The sequence below is a fragment of the Chrysochloris asiatica genome, unplaced genomic scaffold (genome assembly GCF_000296735.1).
Source record: "Chrysochloris asiatica unplaced genomic scaffold, ChrAsi1.0 scaffold00262, whole genome shotgun sequence".
In the NCBI taxonomy this organism is placed as follows: Eukaryota; Metazoa; Chordata; class Mammalia; order Afrosoricida; family Chrysochloridae; genus Chrysochloris; species Chrysochloris asiatica.
This window is the reverse complement of record NW_006408780.1, coordinates 143039-152979: the sequence shown is the minus strand read 5'-3', so window position 1 is coordinate 152979 and position 9941 is coordinate 143039. Positions and strand designations below refer to the sequence as shown.

At 46.4% G+C, this 9941-nt stretch overlaps 1 protein-coding gene across 1 annotated transcript in view; it reads left to right on the top strand.

Annotated features, from left to right (window-relative positions):
* The window catches only part of FAM193A (family with sequence similarity 193, member A), a 144123-nt gene that overhangs the window by 113295 nt on the left and 20887 nt on the right, over positions 1-9941 (top strand). The window contains exon 18 of the mRNA XM_006874096.1: positions 2014-2851. Within this exon, the coding sequence (XP_006874158.1) occupies positions 2014-2851 (838 nt within the window). The remainder of the gene's footprint in view (positions 1-2013; positions 2852-9941) is intronic.

The window sequence follows — 9941 nt, the reverse complement described above, 5'->3', positions numbered from 1 at the left end:
CGAGGCCTACAAGGTGGCCCAGAGACGCTGACTGTGCGAGGCCTACAAGGTGGCCCAGAGACGCTGACTGTGCGAGGCCTACAAGGTGGCCCAGATCTTGGTGTCGCTTCGAGCCGAGTGCTTTGTGTTTCTCGGGTCCTTCCTCCAAGAAGTGGACTCACTGTCCCGAGTAACCCTGGACCTCAGGGTGCTCACCTTCGTTTGCACTCGCTGCTCAGTCTGCTCTGGAGGCTTACCATCTGCTTGGTGCAGTGAATGCAGTCGTGCGCCTGCGGACATTCCCCCAGAGCTCCTGGCCCTGTGCTCAGCCAGCTGTCCAGTATTCCTTGTGGAGCGTGTTACTGTGAGGAAACACAGTTGGCTTGTGTGCACCAGCGTGCGCGGTGACAGAGCTGATGGACGCTCAGGTGCCAGCTCCACAGCCGGACTCGTAATCCGAGGGGACCGGACTCGTAAATCATGTTCACTGAACTTCCAGAATCAGTTTCCATAAAAGCGTCCTGCTGTAAATCTTCTGATGTCACTTGATACTCAGTTTATCAAAAAGACGAGTAAATGTGTCCCTTGTAGTACATTCCTCCTGGGCTAGGAAGGCATTGTGAGAGAATCCTAAACCTGGAAGGGCCTGTCAGGTGTCCGGTGGGACCTGGTTCTCCAGTTTCTAGTAGACACTCCCCTTTGGGAGACTGAGGGACATGAGGAGGAGACAGGCGTTCTCTCTGAACAGAAGGAAGAGTTTCTGTTCCTAATCGGGGTGTGTGTCACTAGTAAAATACGGTCTTCTCCTTGGGATGGAGACTCATTCCCTCATGCTGGGTAGCAGAGCCCACCTGCTGTATGTATCACACCGGTGAAAACATACGGGGCAGAACCCCTGAGCATTCTCACCCATGTTCCTGCGTACCAGGGACGTTACTTGGAAAGGCGTGCTTTCTGAGACGCTATAGCCGTCAGTTCATGAGGCTAGGAGTGCACAGAGGGTAGAGCCAGTGGGAGGGTAGCACTGAGCCCCCCAAACACAGGCACAAGTTCCTGCATCTTGTTATAGGCCAGAGGCTATGAGGGGCTGCTGAGTCTCCCCACCCCACCCCAGTAAAGTGTCCAGCATGTTGATGGAGGAAATGCCACCACTGAAGAATACAGTTGTGTGGGGTGGGGTGTGTCTTGGTTATCTACAGCTGCTGTAACAGAAATACCATGAGCAGGGGGCTTTAACAAACAGGTGTTTATTTTCTCACCGTTTCAGAGATTAGAAGTCCAAATTCCTGGGGTTGGCTCTCTCTCTCTCTCCCCCCCCCAGCTGCTGCTGCGAGGCCGCCTTCCTGAGGCGTGCCGTCACTGTGGCCCATCTCTGCTTGTTTAAGCCTTTCTCTCTCAAGAGGTGGACCCCAGACACACCCTACTTGTATGCAGCCTGTCCACCATAGCAAAGACAGCTCATCCTCAAATGGGATCAAAATCTGAGGCATCTAAAACCAAACCCAAGCCCAGTCCCTTCTAAGTCTCCGCCGCCTTGGAGGACAGTTGTTGTTGTGTGCTGTGGAGTTGGTTCCGACTCATAGCGACACTGTACAGGGTTTCCGAGGCTGTAAATCTTTACCAGAGCAGAAGTAGGACAGTAGGACTTCCTTCCCTGTAGGATACCCCAGACTGTCATCTTCTAAGCCTCCATGGCCTTGTAGGACAGTAGGATCCTACTGTAGGGTCCCCCAGATTGTCCTCTGTATGAAAGCAGCCTGCCACAGCTTCTCCTACAGAGCGTCTGAGGAGTTCTGTCTGCCCACCTCTCAGTTATCAGCCTACTGCTTAACCACTGCACGTCCTAGGCTGCTTACCACCGGCATAGAGGTTAGGGATTTCAGCTTGTGTTCTGAGGAAACAGGGTGAGGCATCTTAGGCTGTTGTTTGCTTCTAGCCCCTCTTGGAGCTGGCTGACATCCTGTAGTTGGTCAGCTGTGGAAGTGGCCGCATGCTCGTGTTCTAAACCACTGCCTTTTCTTGTCACCCTGACAGCTGGAGGAGAAGGCCCGCCTGGAGGCCGAGGCCCGGGAGCGGGAGCACCTGCATGTCCTGGAGGAGCAGAGGCGGCGGGAGGAGGAGGAGGAGGAGCGAATCAAGGAGGAGCTGCAGCGTCTTCAGGAGCTCCAACAGCTGCGGGCGGTGAAGAAGAAGAAGAAGGAGAGGTCCGCCAAAGACTGTCCCAAACTGAACTTGCTGGCTCGAAATTGTCAGGTCACCCCAGCATCTGTGCCTGGCTCGGAAAGCCTCCCCAATGGCTCCCTGGAGCCCACTGAAGAGCCAGAAACCTCCTCATCTCACTCCCCTTCCAGACACGAGAACCACACAGAGCCAAGGCCAGGCCCAGACACAGATGCCGCAGACCCCACAGACCCCACGGGCACCAGGGACTCCAGGCTTCTGTCCCGGAAGGTGGTCCACACAAAGCAGCACGAGTCCCTTTCTTTCCTCTTCGACATCATGCACCACCACAAGGAAGGGGGCAGCCGGGCGAAGCTCAGGCAGGCCAGCAAGGCCAGCGCCGAGCCCGTGAAGAAGCCCGTGGAGTGCCCCAAAGCCGCAGAGGCGCTGCCCAGAGCCAGGCCCCAGACTGATCCCAGGCCGAAAGCCGTGGACCTCACTGCCCTCTCGGAGCAGAAGAGAGACGAGAGGAAAGTGAGTAGTAACAGCAAGAAGCAGCTGAACCACATCAAAGACGAGCCCTCTTCTCCCACCACCTCTCCCAGCGAGTGTCAGCAAAATGGCAAGCTGGTCCTGGCGGATTCTCCACAGCCCAAGGGCAAGAGCAAGAAAAGCAAGAAGAAGAAAGGAGACAAAGTCAACAATTCAATTGGTAAATAGGGCACGGGGGAGTCTGCGGCCTATAGGAGGGAGACAGGTAAAGGGAGCACGCACTGGCTTGCCTCCAGGAGGAGGGGCTGCCCTGTCTATCTCTGGCTGTATGCCTGTGTGGTCTTTTCACAACAGTGTAGGACAAGTGGCCCTTGTTGCCCCAGTGGCTCTTCATCATTTTAGACTTAACGTAAAGCTACAGAAACTGTCCAGGGAACTCCGACACCCAGCACCTACACGTGGGCATGTTTGCTTCCCCTCTCCCCTTTTTTCTCGCTCTGGCTCTCTGTGAGAAGGGGTTGCAGATGTTTTACCTTATGACCCCTAGATACCTCAGTGAATTTCCTCAAAATGGGGACATTCTCATGGAAAAGCACAGTGTAGTGATCAAAACCAAGAAATGAGCATGGATACAATACGGTTCCCTAATTAGACCAGACCCACATGTCCCCACTTGTTCCATTGGTGTCCTTGATAGCAGAACATGGGCTATGCCACCGTGGGCTCCGACACAGAAAAGGGCCGAGGGCAGAGCAGGGAACAGGCAGTGTTTTGTTCGGGGTATGTGGGGTTGCAGGGCTCGGCACCGATCGATGACACCTAACAACAACCACAGTATCACTATTTTCCTGGCCAGGGAGCCCGTCCAGGGTCACCTGCTGTATCTCTTCGCCATGCCTCCTTACTCCCCTGTAATTCTGATTGGTTCCTCAGGCATTCTTTGCTTTTCGTGACCTTGGTGTTTTTGACTAGTATAGCCATTTGTGTTTTATAAAGTCCCTCAAATAGGTGAGATGTCGGGGCAGTGATCCCTAAAAGGGGAGAGGGATGTGTTTTTCTCAGTACTTTGTGCCAGGAGAACACAATGTCTTGTCTGTCCCTTAACCAGAGATGCTGATGCGGACCCTTTGCTGGATGAGGGTCTGTGGGCCACTATAAAGTAACTGTTTCCTCTCGCTAAGTAGTAAGGCGAGGACTCGACCACTCATCCATTAAGATGGCCTCCCTTCATTAGTCTTGCCTCAGGTGGTTGGCATTTCCTTGTTGACGGGTGGTGGCTTGTCTCGCACTCCTCCTACCTTCCACTCATGTTCTATAGTGAAGCTTTCCTTCTGCACATTTTCCTTTTCATTCATTTACATGTTTCAGCATGGATGCTATAGATTGAACCCTTGACTCACACGTTTTATCTGGATGTTGACGATGTCCCAGGCTTGGTCAGTGGGCACCTGATGAGTCCCCTGATAGCTCCCGTCTTGTTGACATGGATCTCTCATCTTGCCCTTGGCAGTCCCTGCCCTAGAATCAACTGTCTATCCTGTAGTTGAGAGTGGGCCTGGGTCGAGGTCTGGACGATGCAGGTGTGTCGGTGTGCCTCACAGTCAGCAGAGCTCGACATGCATCTCCATCGGTGTCTGTATCTCATTCCCATACTGAAGGCATTGAGCCTGCACCGATACTTCTCATTCCACCCCAGTCCCACAGGACTGGTGGCGTAAACAGCTAAGAGCTCAGGTGCTATCCAGGAAGGGTTGTCCAAACCCACCCAGCTGCTTTGCAGGAGGAAGACCTGGCAGTCAGAAAGATATCCAGCCAAGGAAAGGCAATGGGGCAGGTCCGCTCTGTCATGTGGGGCTGCTGCCAGCAGGACTGCAGAGCGCCAGGGCTCCCTCTAACCTCCCGTCCTCATCTGGAGCTCCTTTCTCCTACAGGCTCCCCTTGTCCAGTTTCTGAAGCACACCCCCTCCTTCTCCACTCTTGTTCAGCATTTGCTCTCAAAGGGTCTTCTCCACTTCAGCCTGAGAGAGGCAGTTTCTGAACTGTGCCCCCTTACTTACCTGGTCCTCTTCAGCCTGCACATGTGTTGTCACGACACCACCCACCACCGTGCTGGGTGATGGGTCGTTTGGATTACCCTCGCTTATCTCGGTACACTTATAAGCTTCATTTGAAATGAAGCCGCCTTCATCTGTTTTTGCCCATTTTGGCTCTGGGTCTCACTGACCACACCCTGATTTTGCTCTGCCTCATTCCCACCCACCCATGTAGGTAACTAATCAACTATTTTCTCTCTCTTTCTCTTCTCTCCTTCTCTCCCTCTCTCCCTCTTTGACATAAAGGTAACATATGTGGATACTGTTGCCCCTTTGCTTTTTTTTCCTGCTTAGTATGTTCTGGAATGCTCTTGGTCACTTCACAAAGACCTTCCTGAGTCTCAAAGCTACATAGGACTCGCCCCTAGTTAGACTGCCAAGCAACACCTTCCTGGCACCTCACGTTGGTGGTTTCCAGACTTGTCCTCACCTACAGTGCTACAGTGCTTCCTTCTAGGGTGGCTATTGTAAATGGCATTGTTTTCCTAATTTCCTTTTAAAATCTCTATTTAGTGTAAAGGTATCCAGTGATTTTTGTATGTTGATCTTGTGCTCTGCCACTTTGCTGAGTCTTTGTGGTTTTCCGTGTGTAGTATCATATCACCTACAAATAGAGAGTTTTACTTCTTTGTCAATTTAGGTGTCTTTAACTTCTCTTCTTGCTTTATAGATCTGGCTAAGACTTCCAACACTCTTATTTAAAAAAAAGGGCATCCTTGTTCTCAAGGGAAGGCCTTTCAGTTTCTCTCCAGAGTAATGTTGGCTGTTGGTTTTGTATGTTAAGTGCCTTGGAGTCGTTTGTTTCTAGGGTTTCTCAGGAGTAGCTATTGGGTTTGAACTGCTGGTCTTGTGGTTAGCAGTTGAGTGCTTATTCTATAGCACCACACGAGGACTCCCGTAATTTTTTAAAGGAATTTTCCCTGAATTCATATTCTGCTGAAAGTTTTTATCAGGAAGGGGTGTTGGATTTTTTCAAATGCTTTTTCTGCATTAGTCAATATGATCACATGGTTCTTTTCCTTTGTTTATGTGGTAGACCATGTTGGTGGTTTTTCTAATCTTAAACCATCCTTGCATACCTGGTATGAATCCCACGTGTGATTATGATGCATTATATTTCTGGTGAGTTGATAGATTCTTTTTGATTGGATTATGTTGAGAGTTTTTGCATTGGCGTTCATGGGTGATACAGTTTTCTTTTTTGTAATGTCTTTCTTTGGTTTAGGTATCAGGGTTGTGCTGCTTCATAAAATTCATCAGGGACTTTTCCATCCTTGTCTGTGTTCTGGAGCCATTGATCATTTGCAAGAATTCACCAGAAAAGCCATTGGGAATGTTGGCTTTTAAATTTAGGTGGGAGTGTGTAATGACCTGATCAATTTCTTCTTTTGTTTTAGGCCTATTCAGGTTTTCTGTCGGTTTTAGTTTAGGTTGGTCATGTATTTCCAGAAATGTGTCCATTTCTTGTAGGTTTTCAAATTTGTCAGAGTATAATCCTTTATAGTATTCTGTTGGTTCTGTGACATCACTCATATCATTTCTTATATATGTTATTTGCATTTTCTCCTTCTCTTTGGTTAGATTTGCTTGTTGGTTTGTCGATTTTATTAATTCTTTCAAAAAATCAACTTCTTGTTGCTTGTTTCTATTGTTTTTCTGCTTTGTTTCATTTATTTCTGTTCTTTCCTTTCTCCTTTCTTCTGGTAGCTGTAGGCTTGTTTTGCTGCTCTTTTTCCGTTGACACTTTAATCATGACGTAATGCCCTTCTTTGTCTCTTGTACCAGTCTTTTCCTTCAAGTCTGTTGATCAGAAATTAATATTGCCACTCTGGCAGTATTGGTATCGTCATGCCTTGCTTCCCAAGAAAGCCTAGAGATGTCATCTCTGGGATTATGTTAAATTTATAAATGAAATTGGAAAGAATTAATATCTTTAGCCGTTGATCTATTGGGATGGCATCTGTTTAAGTTTATGTCTTTCAGGAATATACTAAGTTTTCTCTCATAATTGGTTTCAGTTTATTAGTAAGTGGTTAATAATCCTTGTTTCTGTTATAAATGGGGTCTTGTGTGCCATTACATCTCCTAGTATGTGTCACTATATGGCACTTGCATTCCTGCTGATTCGTGTTGACATGTGTGGTGTTGTTGTTAGGTGCCATTGAGTTGCTACCGACACATAGTGGCCCTGTGCACAACAGAATGAAACACTGCCTAGTCCTGGACCAACTACACAGTCATTGTTACGTTTGAGCCCATCCCTACTGTCACTATGCCAAGCCATCTCGTTGGGGGGTTGGTCCTCTTTTTCTCTGACCCTCCACTTAACCAAACATGATATCCTTCTCCAGGGACTGGTCCCTCCTGACAATACGTCCGAAGTATGAAAGATGAAGTCTGGCCATCCTGGCTGTCAGGGAGCAGCACACTGGCTGTACTTCTTCCAATACAGATCTGTTGGTTCTTTTGGCAGTCCATGGTACTTTCAATATTCTCTTCCAACACCAGAACTCAAATGCATCAGTTCTTCTACAGTCTTCTTTATTCACTGTCCAACTGTTGGCACATATATGAAAGTTTGAAAATACCATGACTTGCTTGGGTCAGGCGCACCTTAGTCTTCAAACTGACATCTTTGCTTTTGAATACTTGGAAGAGGTCTTGAGCCGCAGATTTGCCTGATGCATGTAGTACGTTGTTTGGTTTCTTGACTGCTGTGTCCATGAGTGTTGATGGTGGATCTGAGCAAAATGAAGTCTTTGAAAACTTGAGTCTTTTTTTCTTCCTATATATGGATATTTATTGGCCCAGTGGTGAGGATTTTTGTTTACTTTACGTTGGGATGCAGCCCTTACCAAAGGCTGTGCTTGCGCTCTGATTTTCATCAGTAAGTATTTTAAGTCCTCTTCGCTTTCAGCAAGCAAAGTTGTATCATCTGCGTGTCGCAGGTTAATGAGTCTCATACTACATTCTTCTTCATATAATCCAGTTTCTCCAATTTGTTCAGCGTACAGATTGAATAAGTATGGTGAAATAATGCAACCCTGTCACACACCTTTCCTAATTTTAAGTTTATCAGTGTTCCCTTTTTCTGTTTGAACAACTGCCTCTTGGTCTATGTCCAGATTTCTCATGAGCACAATTCAGTGTTCTGGACTACTCATTCTTTCTCTGTTGTCCATAGCTTGTCAGGATCCACACGGTCGAGAGCCTTTGCATAGTCAGTACAGTACAGGTAAACTTCTTTGTGTTATTCTCTGCTTCCAGCCACCTAACATGAATAGCAATGATCTCCCTCATTCCACGGCCTCTTCTGATTCCTGCTTGAACCTCTGGAAGTTCTCTGTCAGTGTACACTTGCAGCCGTTTTTAAATTATGTTTAGCAGAATTTTGCTTGCATGGGATGTTAAGGATATTATCTAGTGATTTCTGCATTCCGTTGGCTCACCTCTCTGGAATGGCACAAATAGGGATCTCTTCCAGTCATTTGGCCAAGTAGTTGTCTTCCAAATTTCTCGGCATAGATGAGTGAGTGCCTCCAGTGCTGCATCAGTTTGTTGAAAAATTTTAATTTGAATTCCATTAATTCCCAGTTCCTTGTTCTTTGCCGATGCCTTCAATACACCGTGGACTTCTTCCTTCAGTATCATTGGCTCTTGATCATATGCTACCTCTTGAAATGGTTGAACACCGACCATTTCTGTTGGTACAGTGACTCTGTGTATTCCTTCCATCTTCTTTTGATGCTTTCTGCATCATTCAATATTTTGCCCTTAGAATCCTTCGGTATTTCAAGTCACGGCTTGAATTTGTGTTCTTCAGGTGTCTCAGCTCTTGAGGCATGCTAAGTGTGTTCTTCCCTTTTTGATTTTATAACTTCAGGTCTTTGTACGTTTCATCATAATATTTGACTTGGTCTTCTCCAACTGCTTTTTGAAATTTTCTGTTCAGCTCTTTGATGTCCTCACTTCTTCCATTTGCTTTAGCATTCTCCACACAGAAGAGCAACTTTCAGAATGTCTTGTGAAATCTGTCTTGGTCTTTCCCTTCTTTCTTGTCTTCTTAATGACCTTTTCTTTTCTTCCTGGAGAATGTTCTTGATGTTATCCCACAATTCTTTTGGTCTTCGGCCTTTAGTGTCTAATGCATCAAATCTGTTCTTCAGATGGCTTCTAAATTCAGGTAGAGTATATTTAAGGTCATATTTTGGTTTTCGTGGACTTGTTTTAATTTTCTTCAGCTCCAACCTGAACTTGCATATGAAGCAACTGATGGACTATCTCACAATCTCCCCCTGGCCCTGTTTTGACTAATGATATGGAGCTTTTTTCACTATCTTGTTCTACCGATATTGTTAATTTGATTTCTGTGTATTCCATCTGGTGAGGTCCATGTGTATAGAAGTCTTTTAGCTTTGAAGAAGTGTGAGGTTGCCCAGGATCAGGCAGGGTTTCGTTCTGTTGTGCATAGGGTCGCTATGAGTCGATACCAACTTGATGGTGTAAGAAAACAGATTTGTGATGTCAGAGTCATTGATCTTGCAAAATTCTATCATGTGACCTCCAGCATAGTTTCCATCACCAAGGTCATATTTTACAAATTTTACAAAAAAGAGGCCTTCCTCTTCGTTTCCAACCTTTGCATTCCAATCACCAGTGATTATTAATACATCTTGATTGCATGTTTTATCAATTACAGACTGAAGAAGTTGGTAGAAATCTTCCAATTTCATCATTACTGGCTTTAGTAGTAGGTTCATAAATTTGTATAATAGTGGTATTAACTGGTCTTCCTTATAAGCATATGGATATTAACCTCTCAAAGACCAAGTTGTACTTCAAAACAGATCTTGATATGTTCTTTTTGACGATGAATGCGATGCCATTCCTCTTCAATTTGTCATTCCTTGCATAATAAGCCATGTCTTTGTCAGATTCAAAATGGCCAATACCAGTCCATTTCATTTTTGACACATTTCCAATTTTCCTAGATTCATACTTTGTACATTCCATGTTCTGATTATTAATGGGTGTTTACAGCTGTTGTTCTTCATTTTGAATTGTGCCCTGTCAGTAAGTGAAGGTCCCAAAGGCTTTACTCCTTTCACATCATCTTGGTCATTTCTATTTTGAGGAGGCAGCTCTTCCCCAGTCACATTTTGAGTGCCACCCCGCTTGAGGGACTCATCTTACGGCACTATATCTGACAGTATTCTG